The 27,005-nt window shown below is 37.4% G+C and overlaps 10 protein-coding genes across 12 annotated transcripts; 4 read left to right on the plus strand and 6 right to left on the minus strand.

Annotated features, from left to right (window-relative positions):
• Window positions 1–1,628: 1,628 nt before the first annotated feature.
• LOC100637670 (armadillo repeat-containing protein 1-like) lies at window positions 1,629–5,307 on the minus strand. Of its 2 annotated transcripts, XM_019996962.1 has the most exons (11): window positions 5,156–5,307; window positions 5,000–5,092; window positions 4,781–4,855; window positions 4,372–4,463; window positions 4,051–4,131; window positions 2,820–2,937; window positions 2,620–2,736; window positions 2,481–2,555; window positions 2,363–2,434; window positions 2,244–2,288; window positions 1,629–1,959 (listed from the first exon to the last, which is right to left on the minus strand). In XM_019996962.1, the coding sequence occupies exons 2-11, from the start codon at window positions 5,072–5,074 to the stop codon at window positions 1,873–1,875; spliced, it is 837 nt and encodes a 278-aa protein (XP_019852521.1). In that variant the 5' UTR covers window positions 5,075–5,092; window positions 5,156–5,307; the 3' UTR covers window positions 1,629–1,872. The 2 variants fall into 2 exon arrangements, with proteins under 2 accessions (XP_019852521.1, XP_003386895.1); XM_003386847.3 differs by lacking the exon at window positions 5,156–5,307 and having other exon boundaries at window positions 5,000–5,149.
• A 43-nt stretch (window positions 5,308–5,350) lies between these two features.
• LOC100634396 (mitochondrial fission regulator 1-like) lies at window positions 5,351–7,268 on the plus strand. The gene is made up of 9 exons (XM_003386822.3): window positions 5,351–5,430; window positions 5,492–5,575; window positions 5,635–5,818; window positions 5,901–5,990; window positions 6,042–6,094; window positions 6,143–6,273; window positions 6,798–6,928; window positions 6,985–7,040; window positions 7,101–7,268. Exons 1-9 carry the CDS (start codon window positions 5,395–5,397, stop codon window positions 7,107–7,109), a joined length of 774 nt encoding a protein of 257 aa, XP_003386870.1. The 5' UTR covers window positions 5,351–5,394; the 3' UTR covers window positions 7,110–7,268.
• LOC109582290 (uncharacterized) lies at window positions 7,217–10,362 on the minus strand. Its single transcript, XM_019996961.1, has 12 exons — window positions 10,274–10,362; window positions 10,081–10,228; window positions 9,734–10,036; window positions 9,494–9,690; window positions 9,389–9,433; window positions 9,317–9,337; window positions 9,225–9,267; window positions 9,141–9,172; window positions 8,686–8,832; window positions 8,522–8,638; window positions 8,369–8,467; window positions 7,217–8,311 (listed from the first exon to the last, which is right to left on the minus strand). The coding sequence occupies exons 1-12, from the start codon at window positions 10,313–10,315 to the stop codon at window positions 7,304–7,306; spliced, it is 2,202 nt and encodes a 733-aa protein (XP_019852520.1). The 5' UTR covers window positions 10,316–10,362; the 3' UTR covers window positions 7,217–7,303.
• A 68-nt stretch (window positions 10,363–10,430) lies between these two features.
• LOC100634523 (calponin homology domain-containing protein DDB_G0272472-like) lies at window positions 10,431–11,985 on the plus strand. The gene is made up of 8 exons (XM_003386823.3): window positions 10,431–10,663; window positions 10,714–10,767; window positions 10,866–10,920; window positions 10,972–11,116; window positions 11,169–11,248; window positions 11,300–11,476; window positions 11,535–11,639; window positions 11,701–11,985. Exons 1-8 carry the CDS (start codon window positions 10,521–10,523, stop codon window positions 11,881–11,883), a joined length of 942 nt encoding a protein of 313 aa, XP_003386871.1. The 5' UTR covers window positions 10,431–10,520; the 3' UTR covers window positions 11,884–11,985.
• A 1,571-nt stretch (window positions 11,986–13,556) lies between these two features.
• Window positions 13,557–15,803, minus strand: LOC100637794 (ras-related C3 botulinum toxin substrate 1). Its single transcript, XM_003386848.3, has 7 exons — window positions 15,632–15,803; window positions 15,438–15,509; window positions 14,702–14,772; window positions 14,456–14,502; window positions 14,331–14,393; window positions 14,134–14,268; window positions 13,557–14,012 (listed from the first exon to the last, which is right to left on the minus strand). Exons 1-7 carry the CDS (start codon window positions 15,664–15,666, stop codon window positions 13,857–13,859), a joined length of 579 nt encoding a protein of 192 aa, XP_003386896.1. The 5' UTR covers window positions 15,667–15,803; the 3' UTR covers window positions 13,557–13,856.
• Window positions 15,804–15,838: 35 nt separating this feature from the next.
• LOC100637917 (probable splicing factor 3B subunit 5) lies at window positions 15,839–16,697 on the plus strand. The gene is made up of 5 exons (XM_003386849.3): window positions 15,839–15,945; window positions 16,069–16,105; window positions 16,244–16,289; window positions 16,422–16,545; window positions 16,597–16,697. The coding sequence occupies exons 1-5, from the start codon at window positions 15,943–15,945 to the stop codon at window positions 16,645–16,647; spliced, it is 261 nt and encodes an 86-aa protein (XP_003386897.1). The 5' UTR covers window positions 15,839–15,942; the 3' UTR covers window positions 16,648–16,697.
• Window positions 16,681–19,509, minus strand: LOC100634648 (endonuclease V-like). Of its 2 annotated transcripts, XM_019996946.1 has the most exons (9): window positions 19,405–19,508; window positions 19,296–19,362; window positions 19,058–19,238; window positions 18,563–18,697; window positions 18,469–18,508; window positions 18,272–18,384; window positions 18,148–18,216; window positions 17,968–18,096; window positions 16,681–16,801 (listed from the first exon to the last, which is right to left on the minus strand). In XM_019996946.1, the coding sequence occupies exons 1-9, from the start codon at window positions 19,466–19,468 to the stop codon at window positions 16,742–16,744; spliced, it is 858 nt and encodes a 285-aa protein (XP_019852505.1). In that variant the 5' UTR covers window positions 19,469–19,508; the 3' UTR covers window positions 16,681–16,741. The 2 variants fall into 2 exon arrangements, with proteins under 2 accessions (XP_019852505.1, XP_019852506.1); XM_019996947.1 differs by lacking the exon at window positions 16,681–16,801 and having other exon boundaries at window positions 17,985–18,096; window positions 18,144–18,216; window positions 19,405–19,509.
• A 1-nt stretch (window position 19,510) lies between these two features.
• Window positions 19,511–20,081, plus strand: LOC100634774 (dynein light chain 4, axonemal-like). Its single transcript, XM_003386825.3, has 3 exons — window positions 19,511–19,662; window positions 19,706–19,789; window positions 19,837–20,081. Exons 1-3 carry the CDS (start codon window positions 19,543–19,545, stop codon window positions 19,999–20,001), a joined length of 369 nt encoding a protein of 122 aa, XP_003386873.1. The 5' UTR covers window positions 19,511–19,542; the 3' UTR covers window positions 20,002–20,081.
• A 50-nt stretch (window positions 20,082–20,131) lies between these two features.
• LOC100632877 (uncharacterized) lies at window positions 20,132–22,562 on the minus strand. Its single transcript, XM_011405847.2, has 6 exons — window positions 22,367–22,562; window positions 21,563–21,952; window positions 21,101–21,511; window positions 20,956–21,043; window positions 20,691–20,896; window positions 20,132–20,638 (listed from the first exon to the last, which is right to left on the minus strand). The coding sequence occupies exons 1-6, from the start codon at window positions 22,467–22,469 to the stop codon at window positions 20,313–20,315; spliced, it is 1,524 nt and encodes a 507-aa protein (XP_011404149.1). The 5' UTR covers window positions 22,470–22,562; the 3' UTR covers window positions 20,132–20,312.
• A 1,848-nt stretch (window positions 22,563–24,410) lies between these two features.
• LOC109582281 (uncharacterized) lies at window positions 24,411–26,757 on the minus strand. Its single transcript, XM_019996949.1, has 2 exons — window positions 26,107–26,757; window positions 24,411–25,588 (listed from the first exon to the last, which is right to left on the minus strand). Exons 1-2 carry the CDS (start codon window positions 26,678–26,680, stop codon window positions 24,414–24,416), a joined length of 1,749 nt encoding a protein of 582 aa, XP_019852508.1. The 5' UTR covers window positions 26,681–26,757; the 3' UTR covers window positions 24,411–24,413.
• Window positions 26,758–27,005: the final 248 nt, after the last annotated feature.

Consider the following 27,005-nt stretch of genomic DNA (forward strand, 5'->3'; position numbering starts at 1 on the left):
ATATAAACAAAGTAGTTGTACCTGAGAAGAAGTATTTCTTGATTTTAACAGGATTCCTATTAATCATAAAAACAATAATGATTAACTAGGAAAAATTAATAGCTGCAGACCTTTGTAGCAAATGCTTTACATAATTGATCTGGTTTTCAGATTCAGGTTGTTGAGTGATCTAAGAAGATATGTTGTCTCCTTTCTTGCATGAGTGACTCATGGTAACTCACTGCTTCTCTCCAGTCACTATCAGCTCTACATAATCTCACAATCTCTTTAATTAGCTTATAAAGATACCATATAGTGACACCAATCAGACACAATATCTGAGGCAAAACTGTCATAGTATTTGTAGCATACTGTAGAGACAGTATTCATAAAAAATGAAATAATAATATTGTACACACATTTAGGTTTTTAAATTGTTGAATTAGAGCACTTCTAAAAATAATGTTCATGCTCAGCCCATAGTAAACTATGACATATACAAGACTAGGAAAAAGAATAGTATTTGTACAATTAATATCAAATAATGATACTCACTATACAATAGTGTACAGAGCCCCTAAGCTATACCCCAGCAGTGGTATAGGTGACTGAACACAAGCTAATAATGGATATGTCTGAATGACAAGCACAAGTATGAAAAAAACAATATAGATATCTATAAATGAACACAATAGCAGAATTGGGTAATGAATTAACAAAATGTACTTTGAACAATGTCTTTGAACCACTTGTTTTCTACTTCAACTGATGATGAAGACTGAAGGATGATATTCAATAATGAAGAGGCCACTAGTCCACACGCAAGGACATACACCAAGCGATGTCTTGGATTCAGAAAATTGATAGGACTATTGTGTAAACCATTAGATACATATACACTATTAAGAAAGCTGTTGTACGAAAACAAAGTATGCAACAGATCTAATGTGAGGGAGGGGCAGACCAAATTTTTGGGAGGTTTATGGAGTGGAACTTAAAACTCACGGTACAATCCCTGGGACTCCATTACAGGTACTCAAACCTTTCTTTGCTCTTCTTTGTGAGAAGCTCAACACGATTAGTACAACCACCTGCACACAAGCAAAACGAACTTTATAAGCACGGAATGGATCAAGATAAATTTTGGTCCCATAGCATTTGATGACACTGATGCGTGCTCATAAGGCCACTCCAATAAGATTCATAGTTTCCCATTACAGAGGCGGGCCTGATGCGGGCGGGCGGGTTTGTTCATTTTCATTAAATTTATTCATTATCAGCTGTATAAATTGCTTGTATAATCAATGAAAAACCGCAATAATGAATAGCGATGCGGCCCCATGCGGGCGGGTAATGGGAAACAAGGAATCAAATTGGAGTGGCCTAAATATATATCTATTGTGTGCTCACAGCAATTCCAAACAGTATAAAACTCCCGGAAAGTTGAAAGCTGTATAAAAGAAAAGTAGTAAAACACGAAATGTCCGGCTTACTTCTCCAAAGCACTCATTCTCGACAAAGCAAGACCGAGTTGGCACTTGGCAGTAGTAGTTGCAACAAGGTGGCGGGAGCTACAACTGGAGCCGAATGACTGCGTGTTGACCCTTAACGTATAACTGAGGGGGTGCCCAATTAATTTTATTATAGTATTAATAACAATAACCATAACTGGTCTGTTATTACATGAAATTAATCATACACATACACACAGTACAAACTCAAATGAGACGAAGTGCATATAAGATTGCTGTCGAGTTGATATTTATACAAGAAGAGAGAGAAACATGCCAGGAGAGACAGAAAAGAGAAGAAAGATGATTACTAAAACACAGTAAATGGAAAGGTTGGTTCAGGTTGATGATAGTGCAATAAGTGACCGGTTGAGTCCTGCTGCTACCAATAGAAAGCTTTGCCAATAAATCCGGTAACAGAGCTCAGCCAACCACCACCTTCACCGACAGCCCCACTCTTCTCTATTGCCTAAAATAATTTATAAAAAAACATTTACTTATCAAAAATAAATACACTACAATTTGCACAAGAAAAACGATAAACACACACACAGTGAATGCATGATTGTGCACACCAAAATAGGGTCGTAGTAAAAGTAGAAACGAAACAAAAACAGAAACGAAAAGAAACCAGAACAGAAAAAACTAGGGGACTCCTAACAAAAATTACATTGGGAGATTGCTTAATGGCATTTCTTTCCGTTTCTGGTTTTGTTTCATTTCTACTTTTACTAATACTCCACTAAACTATACCTTGTCTTCATCAAGTTGATCCTCTTCTGGTAAATATTCCGGCAACTATGAAAATATAGTAATTATTGGCAGCCAGGATTAATTAATACAACTCATTGAGGTTGCTAGGTAACACTTACTCTCATTGGTCGACTGTTTTCTTTCTCGTCCTGTACGTGAGCTTGAGGTGTAGACCCAAACGAGAGGAGGACCTGAGAATAGAAAGGCAATAAAAGAAAATAATGAATAATTACTTACCTCTTCCCCTAGCTCATTCTTAACTACTTGTTGTGCCAGCAGTATCCCGGTCCCATTAATGGCTTCACATAACAACTGAGGGATAAGAAGTAGGAGGATAAATGATGGGCATAATATAAGAAATGGTGAATATACCTACCTCTGGCTTCAAATCACTTCTGAGTCTGACTGTACATCTCTGTCTACCAATATCAATAGTGAAGCTGACAACACCCTTCACTGTGAGCAGACTGTCTTCAACAATTGACCTTGTTTCCTAAACAATAGTGAGTAAAATTATAATATAAAACAAAAGTAAACTTGTTCTGTATGCGGCTATGTGTATGCTCTCCCTCTCACTTGATCAACGAGACCAGAGACTTGTAATACAATAGTTCTTGCTTTCCTGTTTGAGGCACCCAAAAAAGTATTACTCCCACTTCTAGCAGCAGCTCCTCCTCTTGCTTGAGCTAAAGGCCTACAGGTAAAAACAACAGCTCAAGTTAGGGCCATCCTGAATACATATAAATACAATGTGTGAGATTAAGAGAATCAATAGACAATCAAAATGTGATAGGCTGTTATTTTCTTTAAAAATTTGCTATTAAAAATGGCCATAATAATTTTAGTTAATCTTTCTACATAGCATAAGGACATCAATATGCATCGGAAAATTAGTGTTGTTTTAGTTAACAATAACTAAAATCAGCTCTTATTAAAACTAAGACCTATTTTAGTGAGCTATCTTCTTTTACTAAACTAAAACTAAAATCCAAATTCCTGAGTGCTTATAACAATAACTAAAACTAAAACTACCATAGTAATTACAACTAAAATAGCACACTTGTCACCAATTTTAAAAGTATTCGTCGAAAAAAACTCAAAACTTGCTACATAGCATAAGGACATCAATATGCATAATAAAATGTAATAAAAATTTGGGGTGATTTCGGAGCCATTTTAAAGAAAAACCATGGGCTATAGCCTTTGCTATTTTTCAAAAATCGGTCAATTTAAAAAATGGCCAAAACTCTAAAAGTATTTTTCAAAAATAGTTCAAATTTACTACATAGCACAAGGACATCAATATGTATCATAAAATGTAATAAAAATGCAGGGCAAGTAATTTTGAACCAATTTAAAAAAAATCATGAGCTACTTACTAGCCCATAACAGCAATACAGTCAAACCTCTCTAAAACGAACCCCCAATTAGCAGATACCTCTCTATAACATACAGTTGCTCTTGTTCTGGTCATAAGGCCATTGGGTAGTGTATAAAAGAACCTCTATATAGCGGAACCTCTCTATTCTGTATAACGGACGACATTTACTGTCCCCACACGTGTACAAATTAACTTCCAATGGACGGATACGTCTCACACAACGAACTTTCTAATTAACGCGCATCAAGAAAATGGCAAATTTTCTGGTCTGATTAGCATGGGATAACCTCCAATTTAAGGACACCTCCGTATAAAGGACAGTCATGGCTGGCCCATAGGTGTCCGTCTTAGAGAAGTTTGACTGTATGTGTATTTTTAAAAAATTATCATGACAAAATTATTCAAAATTAGGTCAAACTTTAATACCTTGTCACTGCTCCAGCAGGAGGAATAAGCAAACGATGAATGCTATCAGCCAATTGGACAACATTAGGATCATAATCCGACCTATTGAATAACACAATCACAACATGAAGCACATACACTAATACATGACTTTATATGTTTTATGTATGCAAACAGTAAAATGAAAATCAAAGTTATGTACATGTACATGTATATACAATACTCAGACTGACCCACTTTAAATGCTTGGCAACAGAATATAATTTAATAAGTGGCAGTAATACAATATTCACTCTTTTGCACCCTCCCTCACCCTTTCACCCTCTCTCTCTCTCTGCATACCTCTCCATGATGCTCCTTAAACTGATAACAAGTCCAACTTCATTCTTCATTATCGAGCGATTGGAATGCGTCTGTGCTAAATAATGCAATGCCTAATAAAAAGAAATACACGTACATGTATATGATTAATAAAACTATCACAACTAGTAATGCTACTCCTACATAAATGATTGAGAGAGAGTGTGTGTGTGTGCATGCGTGTCATTATTGCACATTGCAATGTAATGATAACAGCATATCTCAATGGCATATTTGATCATATAAACACTTGTAAATGATACTACAGTGACGCAAATAAGCATTGCTAGCTAGCTACTATCACACTAATCCTTATATGTGGGTGTGTGTGTGTGTGTACATGTACAATGTCCCCATTGTCATTGCTTGTGTTCAATAAATCAATTAATACCTCTAAAGCAGTTGCCACAACTTCTTGATTGGAATTATCAAGGAACAATACTAGACCAGGTAGACAGCCACGATCCTATAAAGTTGGCACATTAAGTACATTTAGAATGATATCATTATTCATTAGGCAACTATTAAAATCATTAGATGCACAATTAGAAATCAATTATATTTATTGCATTCAAAAAATTATAAACCATTCATTCGTGAGCTGGCTTACCCTGACGATTGTAGCCCTGTTTTGAGGGACAGCAGCCAAATCACGGAGCTCCCTGACTACTTTTAGATTGTCCATGTCAGCTTTTAGTTTAGTCTAGAAGAAGGAGGGCGAAGGAGGGGCTTCTGGCTAAATGGCCCCTGCAAAAATCCCACTTGCCTCTTAAGAGAATGGATTTATTAAGGTCCAAGGAGAAGTCTCTCTTCGTGTATTTGTATCTCTCGAACTTTTACTGACAAATTCTAAACTTGGAAGCCGAGAAAGGACACACAGTCGACAGTCTGTTCTGAGTGTTCCTACAAAAGATCACGTGACCTCACTGACCTGCAAATTTCAATAACTTTACTAAACGAGAGTCACGTGATCCTACTCCGCCTAGTAGGAGGAGCTTGTAAAAAATGGCAGGAGGTAAAAGAGGACCAGAAGAGACTATTGTAAGCCAACCAGTGTTTATACAGATCCTTTAAAATTACCTAATTTATATTCTTAATATAGAGAGTGTATGGTTCTAATCGTAGCATTGTTCGTATGATTGGCACTAGACTACCCATAGATTCAACACATAGACTATATGTACAGGTAATATATACCTTATGTATGTATGTGTGTGCATATTACTAGTACATTGCTCTTTATAGCTACCTGGGTCTCAACTAGCTTCCCCGATGGTATCAGGAGGAGGGTCTTTTGATGACGAAGGTCCTTTAGCGTTACTGAGAGACTCTGGTCTTCCAACTCTTACTAAAAGATTTTCTCGTTTGGAGTCGATTGACGAAGAAGAATCTGACGACCCTCAGGAGAAACTAGCGAGAGAGAAAGCTGGTTAGTACAGTGTACATCTTATGTGTGTCTATAATTAGTAACAGTAATTTTGTATTAATTATGTAATTGTTACTATTAATAGAAGCGACTGAGAAGCTAACGTCCCTTGAATCAGAATTAGCTCGTCTCAAATCCCAGATTGCACTCTACTCGTTAATGGAACAGAATGATGGTGAAATAAATAAAAATTTATATTAATTTTAATATTATTTATTTACTGTAGCTGCTCCTCCTCCTGCTCCTCCTCCCCCTCCTCCTCTTCCAGACTCGACTACTGTACGAACAACTTTTATTAGAGTTCTTCCTTTATTCATTTCTTGATAGGGAGAACAAACCGTTAATCCTCAGCAACAAGATGGTGGCATAGATTCGACTGCTTCCTCCACAGCTACTCATCATGTTAATATTAGCGATGAGATTGGAAGTGTCAAACTAAGAAAGCTTGACATGAAAAGGTATTATTTTAACTTTATCGATGTGTACATGTACATGTATCAGAAATAGGCACAGAGTTATTTCTGAGCAAGTTTAAGCGGTGTTTGTTATTCTTATCTTGCACAATGCTGCAACATGTTTGGCTTATGAGCAACTTTTAAAAATTAGTAAAAATTCAATTTTGATTAGAATCTGCCCAAAGTTTCTATGCAGTACATATGTATTATGTATATATACATAAAGTGGGGAATTCTCTTTTAAGCCCAACATACACTGAGCAACTTTGTTGCTGGCAACTCGTTGTCAGACCTTTGATATGGTTGAGCAACACTGGGCAACATGTTGCAGAAAGTAGAGAAACTCTCAACTTCTGGCAACAAGTTGCCTCACCACATCAAAGGTACTGGCAACAAAGTTGCTCAGTGTATGTTGAGCTTAAGTGAAATTTGGCTAAAGACCATGTACATGTATTATAGTACAGGGACTTTGGTATCTGTGGAGCAATATAAAAATAATTAATGAATGATAATTATTTTTTGTATAGGTCACCTGGAGGTACACCATTTCGACCTCATCAAACTGTCTCAAGGGAGCCATCAATGGACGACCCAGCAGCTGTTATTGCTCATGCTCTTCGCAAGAAGTTTTCACACAGGATATTCCAAGATTCACCAGGTTTGCAGAATAGATGTGTTGTTACCTGTTATTTTTTGTACTTTAAATTTTTGTAGATAAAGAAAATTTAGACAATTCTTTTGCAGACAGTCCCGGCCCTTCCATGAGATTGGTATGTGATAACAAAATTTATAATTATTTATTATTATTTTTTATCTCTTCCATTCTTTAGTTTGATTAGTTCAATTATTAGTGCATGGTATCACACAGACACATCACATTCTTCAGACACAAGGACAATAACTGTGTTGTTTTGCTTATGCTTGTCATGATATATTATATTCTATGTTAAACTTTATCATCTGTATTTATATCTTTATTGTAAAAATTAAAAATGGTACCAAAGAATACATTCATAGAATTATTATTGTGGTGTCACTGTGAGTTGTTGAAATTTGATATTATTTCTTTTACTGATGCTGCTTTGCTTTGTACTTCTGCTTTCTCTTCTGGTGTTAGAGTTTTCCTGAGAGCCATAGTATCGTCATATTCATCACTGTCCGAGTTGTTGGTTTGAGTTCGGTTCCGTGGAACAATTGGCACTCGTGGTGGTGGAATAGGCTTCTTCTTTGCTACAGGAGAATTTTGCTGGATCGTTGTTGGTTTCTTGGGAACAAGAGGAGGTGTCCTTGCTTTCTTCACAGGAAGAGGAGGTGATTGAGTTGGAGGAGGAGACTTTGAAGTTTGCCTCAATGGAATCTGAGGTGGAATTGGAATAGGTACTGCTTGTGGTCCTCCTGTTTTTGGTGGTAAAAATTGATGAGGACGTTCTTTATTTGCTTTTTGCGGAACTGGAGGAAGGGGCTTTTCTCCTGAAACCTCATTAAGAGTTGATGATTGTGGCTTCTTTGGAGGCAATGCAGGCAATGGGTAAGCTATTTTTGGATTTTGTGTTGTTGGACTAGGCACAGCAGGCAGTGGGCGATGTGAAGAGTCATTTTCTTTTTTTTCTGGTGACCGAGTCTTTTGTGGAACAGCAGGGAGTGCGCGAGCTAAAGGTCTTGGGGATTTTGGCAAAACAGGGAAATTTGGCTGATCAGGTTCTCTTACAGGATGAGAATAGTCTCTTGGTTGAAGTGATGCTTGAGCCTGAGCCTGATCAATATACTCCTCATCAGTTTCTGAGTCTGAATCTGGTGGCCTTGGGATTCTACCTTTCTTAACTGGGACCATGGGCCTTGAGGCTATTGGGTACACTGAAGCCTCTGTATTATTCCAACCAGGTTTGTTTCTTGGGATTACTGCTGGTGGTCTTGATTCAACACGAGTTGTAATTGGAGGAGGAGGAGAAGGAGGAAGAGGAATATGAGCAGGATGGGATTTGGGAATTTTATCAAGACCGGACTCATAACTTTGAGACTTCAAAGCTGCATTCAACTGCCCCTAAATAATGTTATAAATATAATATATACATGCAGATTACTAATCCACCAACAATACTTTTTTATTGAGAAAGCCACCTTTGTTAATATAACTGTTGTTCTCAACATGCTCATATACAGAAGAATCATCAGAGTCAGACTGAGTATTGTCAGTATCCTGCATGTGATGGTTATTCTGAATAGCTATTAGTACATTGTACCCATCATGTACCTGTGATATTGCTTGAAGGATTTGTACTGGCATTTTGCAGTATTTATTATGACCACCAACTACTCCCATGCACATTCCATTGCTTTCTTCACGTATTACATACACAATATCTCCAACCTGTTCATTTACAATCAATTTATTATACATGTGATTAATTTTTATACTTGCAATGTGAGGTGACCACTAATGCTGTCAGTGCAAGTGTATTCTTCTGATACTTCAGCAGAATAGAGGGATGTTGCTTTTAATTGATTAATGAAACTTTCCGCTAGTTCTATTCCACTTGATCCACTTGGTTTTAGAGATAATTCCTGATTGCATGGTTTAGAATTATTAAATGCATAATGTGTAGTGGAATAACATAAAGGCCATTTGGGCCAAAAAATAAAAACTGAATTAGATTTATTTTGAAAGCACATGTACATTTACATTGTTAAAACAATTTGGAAATACATAAGAATTAACTAAGTTATGAATTTTATGTTCACAGTGTTTGCACAACATCTACCCAAATACAATGTATAACACATCCTTATTTATAAGTTTCTGAAGTTTCTCATAATTCCCAAGTGACCCCTTGTCTTAGTCTGCTATACACATACAAATCAAATAAACTTACTTTCTCTTTTGATCTTTTTTTCCAAGCCTTCTCTGTCAAATACAACATAAATAAACCAGTCTCTCTGGCTTTAACAGCACTTACTTATTTTTCTTGTGAATTTCCTGCTTAAATCAGAACTGAAGTGCTATCAGATGGATAGTACAATGAAGTATAAATAGAGTGCTCTAACTTACTTCAGCATCAGTGGCATGACCCTATATATTACTTAATCAACATACTATTATTTTTACACTAAGGAGTTTTACCTTAACTTTTTCCCACATGCTTTTCTTCTCTTTTGCTTCAATTTCCTAATAGCATGCATATAACTCAATACGTTGTTTACATGTACATGTACATGTATATAATACCATGTATTGCTCCATTGATTCTGCATGTCTAAGAAATCCAACATTTTTGGCTACATCCATTGGTGTCTGACCATCAATATTGGGTGAAACAAACCATTCACTGGCTGGTACATTGGCAGGATTGGATAGCCAGTTACTAGTCCAATGTAGCTTGTGTGTCAATGAAAAGTGAAGCAAGTTACTTGAGCAATAATGGCCTAAATCACAAGCAATAATAGCATTAAATATTGCATTACATACCAGCTAAAAATGTAGATAAGTCAGATTGTGGTATCTCCATTCTTTGAATTGCAGTGTAAAATACATCATCGATCAGTTTTACATATGATTCGCTGTCACCAGTCTCTTCCATTTTAATGAGATATGCCATAAAAGCTGCTACAATACCCCGATAATTGACATCTGTTGATGATGCATTTGCCATCATGCACACCCTCAGTGCCTCCAATGGAGAGAGAACTTTAATGTTAAATTGAGGGAATGCCTGCTGCTCAGAGAGGTCAAACTTTGGGGTTACAGTGTAAGTTCCACTTCTTTTGAAAGCTGTAATAAATGTATACTGTAAATGAGTCTGTTCATGCGCTAACCTGGAAAAAGGGCTTTCACTGCTTTAGGTCCAATTGGTGTGACTGGGATCCTGTCATAGTAGCTGCTGTTAGTATTAAAAGTAAGTGTTATGATCCCTGATGAGAGAGGCAGCTCATTCTTGAACTCCAGTACGACAAACTGCTGCTCCTATAATCATGTATTATAATGATGCTACGATGCTACACAACTTACTCCTGCAAATAAGTAAGGAGGTGTAAGGTTTGGCGTCTCCATTATTTGCAGGACAGGTACGCCCTTCTTGATCTTGCTTTGGTCCAACGCCCACGCACATTGTGCTAGCTCCACCCTCGTAATGTTTCCGTATACTACAAAAGATAGTACTTTTACGGAATTAAACGGAGCTTGAGGGGCGTGGATCTTTGTTGCTGTGACAACAGAACAGCAATTTCGAGTACATTATTATGCTACACCTTTGATCATGCCAAAAGGCAAGAAGAAAAAGGATGGAAAAGGAGGCAAGAAAAAGAAAGACACTGCAAAAGATGATGGAAAAGGAGAGAGTGAAAAGAAGGACTTTGGGCCTCCTGCCCCACCAGACAAAGAACTGGCACTAAAACAAGAGTGAGATCGTGATCAATGTGCCAATGATCCCAACTCCATTTATACTTTAGATTAAATGAGCTTGACATTGAAATGGATGCACTTAAGAGACAAGTTGATGATCTGTATCCTTTTATTATGTACATGTACATTAATTTTGCATTCAGTGAAATGTCAGTCTTCTTTTCCAGTATTGTTTTCACCCTTGACAAAAAGAATTTAGAAAATCAGAGAATGAGTGGCTTCAAAGCGAAGCAGAAAGAACAAAGCTTGAGAATGTAATTAGATTGAAGTGAAACCATTTATTGTTCATGATCTCCCAATAATAGCAAGACTATCAAACTTTTGTTTCAAGAAGAGCTCAAAAGAGACAGTCTCTGATAGTCTCTCTTGGTGATCAGAATCGACTTGAATTGGAAGAGATTAAGCAGCAAAAAGAAGAACTAGTCAAACAATTTGATGAGAAGAAATCTGGCAAGTCCTTAACTGCAGGATTCACTGATGAAACTTAATTGTATCATTCTAGAACTTAGCTCCATTTTACTGGAGAAACAGAGTGAACTGGCAAAGGTAAATCAAGAACTTGAAGCTCTACAGCCATTCAGGGTATGATGCATTTGACTACAGTTATTTTTCAGTTTTACTGATGAACACTAGGCCCTACAAAAAGAGCAAGAAGATGAAATAGCCAAATTAGAAAAAGAAGTTGAAGAGAAACAGTTCCAGCACGAGAACAGGGTAAGGGCTCTGAAGACACAGTTCCTTAGAGAACAACGATCATTTGAGAGGCAAGCAGAATCAAGAGTCCGAGCAATGGCAGAGAAAGCAGACAAAGTAAGAAAATATAAGTTATATACCGGTACCTGCTTGCACTTATTATGCTATAATATAGAGAGCAGCAGAATGTCTCAAGGAACAGACTCATAGGATTGGGATAGAGAACAGACAACTTAGGAGTAATTTGCAGCAGATTATTGAGAAAAACAATGGACTACAAGTAAAGCTTGTTTATTGTACTTGCAACTGAAATAATTGTCCTCTAATATATATCATAATAGTTAAGGAAAATTCGACTTGAAAAGCAATACCAGAAACTGTTGGAAGAACAAAGGTTTATTCACGACTTGCAGAGAGTAAGAGGTCTAAGCCTACCCTCATCACTTGACACAGCAACATCAGAATTGAATATTGAATCATCAGACTCTCAATATACAACTTTACCAAGAATTACACAGAAATGATTTTAATGAAAAAAACTTGTTGTAAAATTTATTATTACATTGTAAATCAATTTTGATGAGTCATGATCCATTGGTTGAATTTATGTCATCTCATTCACCGTGGCAAACCTTATAAATGATATGAGATGACTTCTGATAATGTCTATACCTTGTGTAAAGTTGAGACTGAAATGAGCCACCACCAACCAGCACAAGTGCTCTAGCTCTTGACAATGCCTCCTGTTCTACACTGGCTACAAATCCTGAGTCACCAATGCCATCAAACACACTTGGACTGTAATGAGTTAAGGTAATCCCATTAGTTGAAAATGAAGACGTAACAAACTCATTACTGAGACAGTTGTGAAGACAGGACTTACTCCCAAAAGGACCAGTGTCAGAAAAATGCAACAAGTTGATCTTCCCTTCAAGTCTATCAAAGATCTTCAGTATTATTTGTTGAGCTGAACTTAGGCATTGGAGGAAGTATTTATTTCCTTTCTGTCCTAGTTTCTCTGTTCTCCAGTGAACGCCAACAAACTCTGAGCCACTAGTCATGGCATTCAAGAAAGCACTTGCATTTCTGAGGACTGATGAGCTGTAAGGATACACATCTATTGAAGGGCGAGGTAGATTGATGTTCTTAGCCTCTGGAACAAACACACGAAAATTCTTTAGTGGACTGAGTCCTCTCCAATCTGTGAACACAACAGTTACATCTCCATCACTTGGTACACGGCAATTTTGAGCCATTTCTTCACGATAGGTTGGATGAGATCCATTAATGCAACAATAGTGACTTATGATAAATGGATGTGATGGACTCATTAGGTTAATCCACTTTAATAAAACTCTTCCAATTCGTTGCATGTACAGAGTATCGCTACAGTCTGCATAATGGCCACCTTTACTGTACAGTAAGGATAAAATCTCAGTCCTTGATGCCCCTCTGTTACCAAATCTCCTCATATCAAAGCCATTGTAAAGGAGGTGAACTACAACAACTCTTCGATTAGCGTATCTCAAAAACTCGCTAAACCTAAGAACTGGTGGAATGTCATGTTTACACAATAGTCTGTTGAACTTCTCGTAGTCTAGGAATGAGAAGAGAGGTGTATTTTTCCTGTATGGGTGTGGTATGCCAAAATATCTTGAGTTTAAAGTGAAAGGTTCAATGACGTTAGCATTCCATGGAGACACAAACCACGAAAGTGTGATCATACTGGTAGTGGCCATTGTCAGTTGCTCCCAATGAAACCACTCTATGATGTATCTATGGGTAGGGACTGGTCCAAGAGTATGGGCAGTGCTACTGGAATTGCAGTCTGGGGTAGATCTTGCCACGTGAGACAACATGTGCATGCTGAGTGAATCTTGATTGGGGCTACTGAAGGAGGTGCTATTCATTTGACCATTAGATGCCAGTAACAAGTGATCCACTAAGGTGGCTCCATTAGCTCGAACTCTAGACGGGAAAACACTTCTGGAAGTGGTGGATAGATAAGAATGGCCAAGGAGAAAGGCCATAGAAATACAGATGATCATTAGAAGTACTTTGAGCCATATCCTGTTGCCCAGAAAGGACACCAAAATATGAGACACCATTGTAGATTAACTAATTAATTTAAGGTTATCCTCCTCCTACTTCTCCTCCCATACTACTTGCAGCATCATCAGTTTTTTTCAAACAAGAATTCAATATTAATATTACCATTACAGTATTATTACTAATGGAAAACAAAAAATAACAATAATAATAGTTAAAAATAGTTCAGAAGCAAGCTTCGTAATCAATAATAATTATTATTACAGTGAGCTACACTTGCTAGAAGAGAAGTCTGCATGAGAAAGAAAATGTGCAAAAGAAAACATAATATTATTAGTATTATAATTATTATAATTAGTGTTCGTTAATTTAAATAACATGATAATTTTATGAAAGACGACACATCAAGGAGGGCTCGTTGTTGCATATTTTTTAAAATAATTATTTTTCACAATATCGCACAACCCTTCTTCTTCTTGGGTAATTTTTGAGGTTGTAGAACAGCACGGATTGCTTCATCAAAGACGGTCTTTAGGCCCTTCTGGGTGAGAGCAGAGCATTCAAGATATTTAACAGCACCCATTTCCTTCATCATTTGAAGACCCTGTGAAATGAAAATGCAAGTCATAACAACCATGACACAAAGTGATAACATTCCAATAGCAATGCAAAGAATAAAATCCCAGCATACATGTACATGTAATCATTATTGCTTTGGCTATTACCTGTGTATATGTCACAGGATAAAGACGCTTTTCTTTCAACTTCTCAATTGTTTCCTTGTCATCTCGCAAATCTAACTTAGTTCCTACCAGAATTATCGGAGTGTTTGGACAGTGGTGACTAACTTCAGGATGCCACTACAGGAAAGGAAAAGGTAGCCACATCAAAAGTAAATGTTCATACAAAGTCATGAACTCACCTTTGCCCTGACATTCTCAAAAGAGGCAGGACTAACTAGTGAGAAGCATATCAGAAACACATCCTAAACAGAGAAACAGAGGAGGAGGGTACATGAGTCTCACTGTCATATACACTACCACTTACTGTCTGTGGGTAGGAGAGTGGCCTTAATCTGTCATAATCTTCTTGCCCTTATATGCGTAAAAGGTAAATGTAAATGTTTTGTGCCATGTGATTTTTACATGAGTGAGTGTGTGTTTGTATAAAAGAAATGAAGTAGTAAAAGAAAGCAGAGTCACATAAGTGGTCTGATGCCACTCCCAGCATCCCAATACACCAAAGGCTGTGGACACAGTTCCCAAAACAACAAAACAAAGTTATCATACTCACCTGCTGTGTCCCAGAGACCAAGATTTATAGGCTTTCCATCTACCATTACATTTGCAGAATAATTATCAAAACTAACATGAGAGAGTAGGAGGGATGGAGGGGAGGAAATGAGATAAGGAGACAAATATTGAGTAATAGGAGAGAGAGAGAGGGAGACAGAAGAGAGAGAGAGAGGGAGAGAGAGATACAGGTTAATTACTGGCGGGACAGAACGGAAATAAGGACTCATGCCACATTAGCAGAAAGTTGGATAAGTACATTCCTTATCATGGCTTAGGTGTACACACATACACACTCCAGGCTCCAGGCAATAATAAAAGATAGAAATGGATAGGGACAAACAAGTCATAGCCATACCAGCACATTCAGTCACTTCTCAGAAAAACAATATCATACAAAGTCTATTGGATACACATCATGGCATAAAAGGCAACGGGTAATCAGTATGACGTGAAGCAAAGTTTCCTGTCACATGTACTATGCATGAAATACGATATTATACTTTTAAATGAGACACATAAACTTCATTAGAAGCAAAATAATAGTTTAAAAAATGATAAAGAGAGGGCGTAATTGTGTACCGTTTGTCAGTTAGAAATGAATAATCGGACACAATCAAATATAACACGACACATTGAACGAAATACAAGACAGAGGAATCTTCCACGAGTACATAATGAATTATTACAAATGGATATATTTCTACATGTACACGTACAATAATGTCTTTACTTACACAGTTGGGATGTATTCTCCAGGGAAGGCATTGGTGGTGTAACTAATTAACAAACATGTCTTACCCACAGCACTGTGAGGGGAGAGAGAGTGAGAGGGAGGGAGGGAGGGAGGAGAAAAAGAGAAGGTTTCATCACAACAAAGACAATGATAACAATAGGAACACACCCAGAGAAAATGTCAACCAGAACTTACCCGTCTCCCACAACCACACATTTGATGGCCTGCATTGTAACTGTCTCCTAACGCCGGGTCCTTCTGTGTGTGCGTGTCCTATTGGCAGTCGAATGTCCGCTGTACAAAGAGCAGGCAGTCAGAGAGAAGATAAAAGGGCACAGCTCAACAGTGGTCACTTCCTCCTCCGCTCACTGTGATTCTATTTATAGAGGAGACGTCACGTTAGGACCTAATTTGGTGTTGCTAAAAATAGAGTAAACGGACTGTTACTATTTCTGTACTCTCGGATTTGTGGATCTACTATAAAAGAGACACCACTGTTGACAATAATGGTGAGTTTGTTGAATGCATAACAACACTAAAGAATCCGTGACACACGAATTTCACTCACATAAACAGTCAACAGTACATTTCTAATTAATGCCAACCTCTTGTATCCCATTTTATTTATGCAGGCTGATCGTTATAATATTCACAGCCAACTTGAACACTGTGAGTGAATAGATATTAAACATTTCATTTTGACCATTACGAACAATATTAAGATGTATTATTGAATGATAGTCATTAGAGCTAAAATTAATTTAATTATAAAGTTTATTTATTATTTTTTGTTACGTAACTTTACAGTGCAGTCAAAATACGTGGGGACAGGACATGCAGACATGACCAAATAGTAAGTCCATTTCACATGTAGTGCTATTTATATCTGCTTCTAAAAATAGAACACTTGTTAGTTATTTTTAGTAACATGATTACGATGCAATAATTGAATTCTATTTTAAGTAACAGTAATTCCTCTGTGTAGTGAATGGTTAATTAACCAGCATCGTGATTCGTATGCTTCATACATTGGCCATCACCACATGATGGAGTTCTTTGCAATAGCAGAGAATGAGTCAAAAGCAAGGATCAAGTTTAATTTTATTCAGGTTAGAAATTGAGAAGTTGCATGTAATTTTTTTAATGAATTTCATCAATAGAAAATGCTTCAGCCTTGTGGACCACCACCAGAAAAGCCAAAAGAAGACTAGAAAATAAAAATAATTTTTTAAAAATTTCATCACAAAACTGTAAAAATAACATTAAAAGTTTTGATATATAAAAATTGATTAATAATTATCACGACTAATATTGTTTCTTTCTGTTTGATTTTGGTCTTAGCTCCTGTCTTGACAACAAGTCAGCCTGTAATGTATAAAAATAAGTCATTACACAGAAAAGCAATTAGAGTGTGTAAGGTATGGGTATAATACCTGGTATTTCATCAAAAATTGCAATTTTATAATTTTTTTCACACAATGCTCGTAAAAATATAAATTTTCAAAGTTGCTAAAAACTCTGGCCAATAACCCTATACTAGTGATGGGCAATATATCAATTCTTTATCAATATAAACGATATTCTACAGAATTGATTTGAATCATCAAAATTTTTTTGCAATTTTTATCGATCTATTGACCACACCCGTTTATTAAGGTTAAATAACTAATTTTAATAAAATTGCACTCTTAAACTGCAAGAAAGAAGCAACTGACCAGTTGTTAGCTCAATAAGAAGAGAACTAAGCTCAAGAGCATGAAAATTATATTTTCTCATGACAAGTACATCTGTGCCAAAATCATTAGCCACACCCTTGACACACCTCAAAATGAAGGTGTGGTTATCGTATTGTTAATACTTGATACTTCCTTAAAAAGTCCATATCGATCGTTATCAAAAATTAAGAAAATTGCCCATATCGCCCATCACTACCCTATACTGGTCTTTGGCCAAATTTGAATAGAAAAAAATTCTCCTTTTATAAACAAAAATTATACATGTCCTTAGGATTTTTTATAAATCAGACCAAAGTCCTGTTGGCCAAATTTCATCAAAATTAAAAACAAAGAATTTTCTATTTTCATAATACATATACATGTCCTTATATTGCATAGAAAGTTTTAACTGATTCTGATCATGTTTGAATTTTTTACAAATTTTTAAAGTTGCTCCAAAATCAGGTCAAAGTCCCTGTATTGTAGTATAGGATCATTGGCCAGATCTCGTCAAAAATGAATCTTCATTTTAATAATTTTTCTTGATGCACATACATGCACTTATGTTGTTTAGAAAGTTGGAGCTGATTCGGATTGTGTTTGGATTTTTTTACAAATTTTTTAATTTGCTAAAACAGTTGAACAAATAAAGATCATGGGCTATATCAATTGTCATTGCATCAAAAATGGCTAAGAGAAAACGCTCCATTAAAACAGCTGAAGTAAAAACAGAAGGCAAGACAAAACTCTAAATTTTGTATTATTGCAGACTATGAGATGAATAGGTTGTTATCCTACACCTCGGTATTAATTTACTTTTCTAGTTGGTTCTGGTATTCTTTTCACTGAACAAGCAATCACTAATTTTGTGGCTGTCTCCAAACTGATTTTATGACCAATAGAAACATATACAGGATTAACAGCATCATCTGAAGTCCTGACAGCCTATAGTATACAAAATGAACATGGCAAGTTGGATATAATGAAATCACTTGCTTTTCCCCAAAGTTTGCCAGAGTCTCCTTTCAAATCAAAGCTATCACCTTTCTTTTTTAGCTTGCTAATCTAAATTTATGCAGACAAAATTAATAAAGAATCAACTAATGACTACAAGAATAACCTTTTCTTTGAAGTCTGCTGATTTCTGTAAGCCGTCAACACAGAAAAGGTTCTTTGCAACTCCAATGCATGGAATACCACACAATATTCCAAAATGACTTGCTAATCCTAATCCTAAATGTGAGAGAACGTTTCTTCATTAAAATAAACCAGCCCTTATATAAATCAGCAAAAGAAATGCAATCCATGATGCAATACCTCTTGGATGCAGTATTCCATTGCCATCTACCATTATTACCTGAAGTTCAATAAGAAAGAATTGATTTAAATGAGAGATTCCTAATGAAGTTACCTGTGGCATAAGGTGAGGGTTATTCCCCTTTATCTCTTCCAATCGATCCATGAGAAAGCTAACTTCACGAAATGCCAAAAACCCTGGTATGTAAGGTTCTGTCATTTCTACTATTTCCTTACTAATGTGTGCCACCTAAGGAAAAAACTCGATAATGCTCACATGCAACTGGAGTATACATGTACCGTATTTGTCTGATTAGAAGCCCAACTCAAAGCCTCAAATAAACGCCCATCCCTAAAACATTCTCAGTTTTCTCACTATAGATATGCATATTTTAACTAAAATTTAGGTAGCCTGGAGTTTAGATTGCTCCAAATAGCCTAACTCTTGAAGCACAGTCTCCTAACCTAAAAGACATGGGTTTGATTCCTTGTTTTGGAAACATTTTGTTTTTTTAATGCAATTTTTCCCTTGTTACTTAAAAATGCTCGGGGTTTTAATCAGGCAAATACAGTATAAAATAATCAATGCACATCATGAGGACTCTCTCACCCTCAGATCAGGAAATGTAAGTATGACCATCATTGCACAAGCTTTCTGTGTTCCTTTCACAAATGAAATATCAACACCAGCAATGTTGTGGAGTCCAAAAAATAAACTGTTTCCTTTCCTCCATGAGCGGACGTCAGGAGAATCAACCGTGATTAGTTGACTTTTCAGTTTACTTTGTTCCCTATGCATACAATATAAAGTTTACAATATCCCTTCTTTTCAGACTTTGTCAGCTTACTTTTCCCAAGTGACTCTCTTTCCAGCTTCGTCCGGAGAAAGTGTGAGAGACCCCATACCTGCAACTACTGTACCCAATATGAATTACCTTGTATGCACTGATCACTTACTCTCACTATCATCTTCCTCTAACTCATCAAAATCTTCATCATCATCTACATCTTTGGAGGCCATCTTTTGGACATAAATTTTTTGCTTTGCCCGAAAAAAATTTTGTTGTTGCCCTAGTAACCCACCCTACAAACAAAATGGCGGAAGAGGAAGCTGGAGGAGCTGCTGGTGGAGAAGCTGCTGCCCCGACTGGAGGAGAAGCAACCTCTGCCGGTGGATATGATTATAGAAAAGTTCATAACTACCCACTGATTAAGGCAAGAGAGCTATACTGTGTCTCATTATGATAATAATATTCAGTTCTCAGACATGAATGAAGAAATGAGAGTGGAGGCTATGGAGCTCTGTGTAACAGCATGCGAGAAACACGCAAGCTCTAACGAGGTATTCTAAACTTATCACTATCAAAGAGACTATACCTACTTGCATAGGCTGCTGCAAAGATGATAAAAGAGACTATGGATAAGAAGTTTGGTGCTTCCTGGCACGCTGTGGTTGGAGAGGGCTACGGGTTTGAAGTGACTCACGAAGTAAAGAACATGATGTACATGTTCTTTGGTGGGACTATGGCAATATGCTTATGGAAATGTGCTTGACTTAACATGCATACACTACACACATACATAAATAAATCAGTTATGATACTAAGTGTTTTTTCTCTTGTGAAAATCAGTGGTGAAAGATGCATGCAAAATTAACACTGGCCGCATATATATACATACTAGATTAAATATAAAACAAAATGATGAGGAATAATCACAATTAGCATTTAATCTACAATAATATTATAGACAAAATTAAAACACACTGGCATACACGCATTATACATAAATGATTTATTTTTCGTGATTTATTATTAGCGCCCTCTCTCTCTTGCTCAATACTCTTGTATATATGTGTGTGTGTGCTATAAAGATTCATGTGCAGCAAAAGGATTCAGCGATCCATAGAAACTATCCACATTTTCATCTGTGTTAACGAGTCCAAATCGCTGCCTCTTCTTTCCAAATCTTTCCTTTACTTTGCTTATTTGGGCTACAAGCCTTTGACGTCGAGTAGGAGGTACTTCGAGTTTCACGAAACTAAAGTCAGCCGTCTCTGTGGCTTTGTTACGGAACTTTCGATAAGACATGTAACTGGTAACGACTGCAATGATAATAATGACAACAACAATCAGAACTACGAGTACAGCCACAACTGAAGTGCTGGTAGCCACCACATTTATGGGAGGAGCTAAAAAATAATAAAAACAAAACTAGGCTTTAGTTCTATATCAACAACTTACATGGCTGTATTGGGATTTGTTTTGCCTTGCTAGTGTAACTGACAGTATTGCTGAAACTAACATTAAAGTTGTATATACCACTGTCATTGAATGTACAGTAGAAAACTCCTGGTTCATTGCTATGCAGTACTAATGAGCTATGTTCACAGCGCTTTGGAGACTCGTGGCCATCATGAAACACTTCCCATTGGACAGTTATTGGCGTACTATAATAGCAAAATGTAATAATAATAATACTCTTAATATAAGTACTTCATACACGTACCTTCCACTGGCAGAGACAGTAATGGGTATCTTCTGCTTAATATATTTGTCTTTGTCCTCATGTGACACTTGTGGATTTGATATAGGTTCTAACAATAAAATTAATAAAGCTAAATAAAATTAAAAAATCAATTATCATTCCTCACCATATATTGTGATGTTAATAGTATCATTGCCGTATTTTAGCTTCGATTTAGAGGCTTTGTAAACTTCGACGTAGACCACAGACTCGACAAAGCCTGTAACATCATAAATCAAAGATGCAGTTGAGTTCTCTGATTCAGTTTTGTTGCAATAACGATCATTAGCTCCAATGTCAGGTGGAAAACAGATTGTGTAGTGATACTGTAACGTGTCATCAGTATTATTAGGATCCACTGCGCTCCCTGACTGTATACCAGTCCCACTGCTATCATCAATTGGAGGACAATCATCAGTAGAGTTTGCATGAGATGATGACACATTTACTGTCACAGTGACATTACCAACTTGAAAAGGTCCCTCTTCAGAATTGTCTTGCTCTAGCTCAACATTCACAATTAATGAGTCAGAGCATTCTAGAGAAAAAAATTATATAAAATGTACTCTTTGACAAATAAAGCAAGTACTTTTGATGGCGACATTTGCATAATCACAGCCATTCCTCCCAGTATTATCCCAAGTGAATAAATAAAGATACACTTGTCCAATAAAATGCCAAGTGGTAGTAGATACGATGCTAGTCTCATTGCTCTTAGTAGACGAGATATAAGAAGAGAGGTTTCCAATATCAGTCTCTCTCACGTCGCACAAAAGGTAAGTATATGTAATATTAGGATCAGACGTAGTATCATTAATATCAGCAGTTATATTGACAGACTCTCCCTGATAATATAAGGAGTGGTTCTGATGGAGATTAGTTACAAGTGTAGCATTGCTGGTAACATTAGGGTTGTGGGTGTTCCCTTCACTGCATAGAGTGTCTCTATTGAGATACATGCGTCTACATAGCTCCCAGTCTAAAAACATAATATTTAGACTATAAGTAAAAATAAATATTATGCTTGAAGCCATAGGATTATTCATCGCAACACTTTCACACAACAAATATTACGAGAAGTGACAATTTGTTAAACCCACAACCTCACCATTATCTACACGTACAAGTTGCTTTATTAAAGGTAATGGAAGGATGTTCACAGACATAGGCTACTTTAAAGAAACAATCTCTACACAACAATACAAGTCCACCTGGCCTTTAAATTCAACTTTCAGTATTATATATACATGTATCTATATTAAACAAAATTTATCATTAATATACAACAGATACCCAAGAGACTATCTGATACTATACAGTCACTATGACTACAAGGCTAGCCTCTCCTGTCAAATTAGCACTAAATACAGATATATACATCTCAAAGACTGACTTTGAAAGGTATCTATGATGGATTCCACCTGTCCTGGCAAGTCGCCTTGGGTGCCACTGACCCAATAGAACAAGAACAGAAGGAATAAGGACCGCCACTTCATGTTACCTGCATATGAGCCAGTGAGAGGCTGGCCAGAACCAGAAAAGCACAATTCTTCCCCTCTCTTTATTGTTTTTAGGAGTAATACATGGGCGGAGTCACATGACAATTTTATTAATCTAATCTAATAAAATTAATGAGTCAATGAATACTATTATTAAAACTGCTGCAGTTTTTGTCTAAAAAATTCCTAATGCTTATCTCTTCTTCCTTTTCCGAAAACAAGAGCCCTAAAAGGATTCTGAGAAGGAAACACAGCACTGTCGAATGACTCCATTAAGTGATTCAGCCACTCCTGATGTATGGGTGCACAAAACCCCATTTCCTCTTTCTGGCATACGGACAACGACAGCAAAACCTTGTTACTTATTGTACTGCTAAGCACATGAAGATAGCTATAGTGGCTATCAATAGAATGAATGATACTGTATAAGTTACCAACTGCCAATAGGCTGCATCTGTACTGCTCTGCTCCAATATGCTGTCTGAGATGAGTAGTCGATAATAGAGAAAATGACGCGACGTCCCATACGTACAGGACATCGCATAGAATAAAACCTAAGAGCTTATCATTGTAAGACAAACGAAACGTGTCCCCTAAGGAATTTAAGTTAAGTATTGTATACCCCTCAGGAATATAACTGTTGACATGCTCAAATCCTGTAGATGAATCAGACTTGCTTATTGGCTCAAAATTTGTGGTATGACCCGGAATGGAAAAAACAGCAACGCCACTGCCTAGCTGAATGAGGAGCCAATGTTCACAGCATGCTCCTTCTGTTGATAAAGAGGTTGACATGAGAGCCATTGATTGTATGGAGGAGTAGTCATTCTCTGGAATGATCACTTCTTTCAAGACTGCATATCTTCGAAACCTTTTGACTGATTGGATACGAAAATCCAAAAAAACAAACTCCATTTTCCACGTTACCTGATCCTCTCTCTTTTCATGTGGCTGTGGCTCTCCTTCAATGATCAAACCACATTTCCTACAAGCTGCTATTTTTGCACACCATGAAACAACCTTATTGTCAGACCATAGCTGGTTCTTGGCACTCGGGCAATGCATTTTCCCCCAGTCGGCTAAATTAGTGGCATAAACAATGTTCCCGGAGTCCGCATGACACCCACAAACGATACGGCATAACTGAACAAGAGGGAACGTAATGAGGAGCTCGTCGATTTCGTTGTAATGAGCAACTATTTCTATTGCACTTCGTGAATGGCGAGACGACGAAGCAGTCAGTGCGACCTTCCCGTAGCAGTCCTGGTGGCTGAACAATCGAACTGAACTACTCACGTTTGGTATTCTGTTAATGCTTGATACCAATGTAGACTTGCCTAGCGTTTGCTTAATATTTGAGACGTGTATCTCGGATCTCAATGCAACATTCATTATGCTTCCCTCATTCACGTTACGACAATATTCGCTTACTACAGCCGGCGATAGGCCAGACTGGAGACAAATGGATCTCCAGAATACGTCACAGTTCTTAATGGTGATGTACCAGTCCCTGCATACCCTCAGGCAAGCTATAATGTCTTTTCTGGGCAAATGCTGTAGAACTCGAACTAGAGCTAGTAGAGGAAGTTGTCCAATGAAATCTCTGTGTATGAGAGATGGTAATTTCTTTATTAGCATCAGCTGCTCCGAGTGGCTGCACTGGAGAAAGAGCTCACAGATCTCTTCCATCCTTCGAGTCTCCATTCCTGCTTCATTATAGATAGGCGGGACTTTAGTTTTATAATGGAAAGGAGAAGAACTACAGTAATCTATATTTTTATTGCAAAAAATATTATTAGTTTATTACAAATTAATATACATGAAAATAATGATTCTCTTCTTTACAACAAAAAAAACAACAATGACAACATTAAAAAGTACATTTATTACAACAATAAATTGCTACATTCACACTTCTTTCATTCTCCTATTTCTCTCTCTTCACATGCCCAGTCTCCTCAAGTGGACCAGACTGCTGGCAGAATTGGTTTCAGCTCCAATCTTAAAGCACACATTTCGTCTAATATCACTTAACCACCTCTTGGTGAGGCTCAGGGCTGGGCTCTTTAGGCTAAGGTGAAAGTTCTCCGTTTGACGATAAAGTAACGAAGTCCCTCGACCCATGATCATAAAGAAAGACCTTATGAGTTGATAAATGGACTGATTGAAAGTATCATCGAGATCAGCTCTTTTTAAGCTGATGTAATTAAAGTTCAAGTGACAATGCTCCAGCAACGTGAGGGAATGTCTGAGGACTTTCTGTATCCTCACAAGATCAGGAGCATGTAAATCAACTTGCTCTCCTAACTCTATGAACTCGAGCTTCTTTATGTGACCGAGGGTTTCAAAGAGTTCTCCAATTGTGTGAGACTGAGAGGCTGAAGAGTAGAAGAGGTGAGAGCAGTCAACAACAATAGAGATTACTCTTAACTGGTGGCAGGCAGAGAGGGGCTTTAGTGGAACATTGCTTGGTGCCCAGTCATAGAGCTGGAGATAGCGTAAGCTTGAGCTCAGTTTGGTAAGAGAGCCTCCTAAAGCCACCAGGCTTCTTTTATTCTCTCCTCTGAAGAGAGCTAGACCTTGCAAACCATGGCCATTAGTACTAGTCTCAGTGATGGCTTCCAGCAATGAAGGGGAAGAGTCGAGTAGCAAAGAAATGAAGAGATTCTTAAGGGTACCAGAGACTTTGAGTGCCTGTCTGACGACACTAGTATTATCCTTATCATCTTGAAGTACCCAAAGACTTGAGACGTTTCGGAGAAAGTTCTCGCTCAAAGAGACACTAGAACGAGTGATTAGGGTTGCCATTTCGGTGGTGTTGAGTTGATCCAACTGCTTAGTCAGCATCGGTGAATCTTCAATCGATGCAATGTCGAGTGCCTTCAGACATAACTTGTATCTGGTAGGACCTTTTGGTAGTCTGGTAAACTCCATCACGTGGTTGACAGTCGTGAATTTAAAATTGACGTAAAGCTTGATTGGCTCTGCCGAAGAGCGCTGGAGAGTGGGTTTCTTAGTTCGATAGAACTTGAAGTCATCGGGCGAGAGACACTGGTATGCATCTCGGCCGGGGAAAGTGCCTCTGGCAAGATGATAGAAGGGAGTGACAGGGGATTCTAAAGTAATTAGAGAGAGGATGGTTAATGACATAATGTGTATGATTGATCAGTAGAATAACAGTTTATAATAAATGTAAAACAACGCAGTAGACTGTGATTGTAAACAAAGAGTAGAGTGGAATTAGTGACTCAAGAACATAAAAGTAAAGCAATGCCAAAGTTAGATTAATCTGTCTAGAAATGCCTTGGCCCTTTACTATTGTCACGAGTACACGTACTCTCTTACTACAGTACATTGTATACATTGGCTTTGGCTATAGACATGTAGCTAAGTTATCACTTTCACCATATCTCAACACTTTCACTCATTCTCACATAATCATACACAAACACACAACGTAAATATACACACACACACACACACACCATATCACAATTATTTGAGAGGTCAATCGTAATCTATATAAGGCTCATCTCTTACACTACCTCATTGCCCTGGAGTCAGTTACTTCATCAGATCCCACACAAGTTTATCAATACACATCAAAGAGGAAAGGAGGAGGAAAGTGGCTAACCTGTCTCAATGAAGCTTGTACCAGGCTCTGACGAGAATTGTTCGAAATCAGAGAGATCGACAGACCTTAAGAAGACTTTTGAACCGCTTCCAGCAACCTGATCGTGACGATACACATGATTGAACAGACCTATGGATATCTCTCTGGCGCAACTGCTGTAGCGGGATTTAGAGACACCAGTTATACTGTGGTAGACGTGAGGTTCAAGACACCCAAAAGACCAGGAGTGACCAACAGGTTGGAGTGAGCCCAAGCGACGAATGACAAGTTGGTTTGATCTGAAGTTAAAGGAGAGATCAGAGTGAGCCCAACCCGTTATTAGACTGTGTAATATGCTGTTATCAGATAGCCTTCCCTCCCTTAGTTTCTTCAGCCCCAAACAGAGAAGATATTGTGCATGTGACTGTGGCAAATTGACGACAGCTTTACCCGCGAGCTCGTTCGAGTCCAGTATGTACTTGACGCATAAGTCAAAGAGGAGGTCCGGGTTAGCTAACACCCTAACCGGAGAGTTCTTGTCTTTGTCTTTTCTGGTAATAGATCTGGAGCGCCTCAGCGGAGTAGGGGAGGACATTGATAGAGGGAAAGAACAGCAGGAGCAGCAATGCAGGCAAACGCTGGCGGAGGTGTGGCTAGTAGCTAGTTAATTAATAGAATACAATAGTTAATTAATTAGCAGCTCAAAAGTAGTTCAAATACATGAAATATACATCATTATGGTAAAACATACAGGTGTTGATACACAGATGTTATAATTTTTGCAGCAAAGTGAGCAAACAATTGTTCCAAAATATTCTCATTACCCTAAAGCAATAAAATTATGTGCAGAACAATAAACCACTTATACACTTGTATTAATGTTATCTGATGAGAGAAGCTTCGTAAGATAATTCCTAAAG

This window comes from Amphimedon queenslandica, unplaced genomic scaffold (assembly GCF_000090795.2).
Source record: "Amphimedon queenslandica unplaced genomic scaffold, v1.1 AMPQUscaffold_13392, whole genome shotgun sequence".
NCBI lineage: Eukaryota > Metazoa > Porifera > Demospongiae > Haplosclerida > Niphatidae > Amphimedon > Amphimedon queenslandica.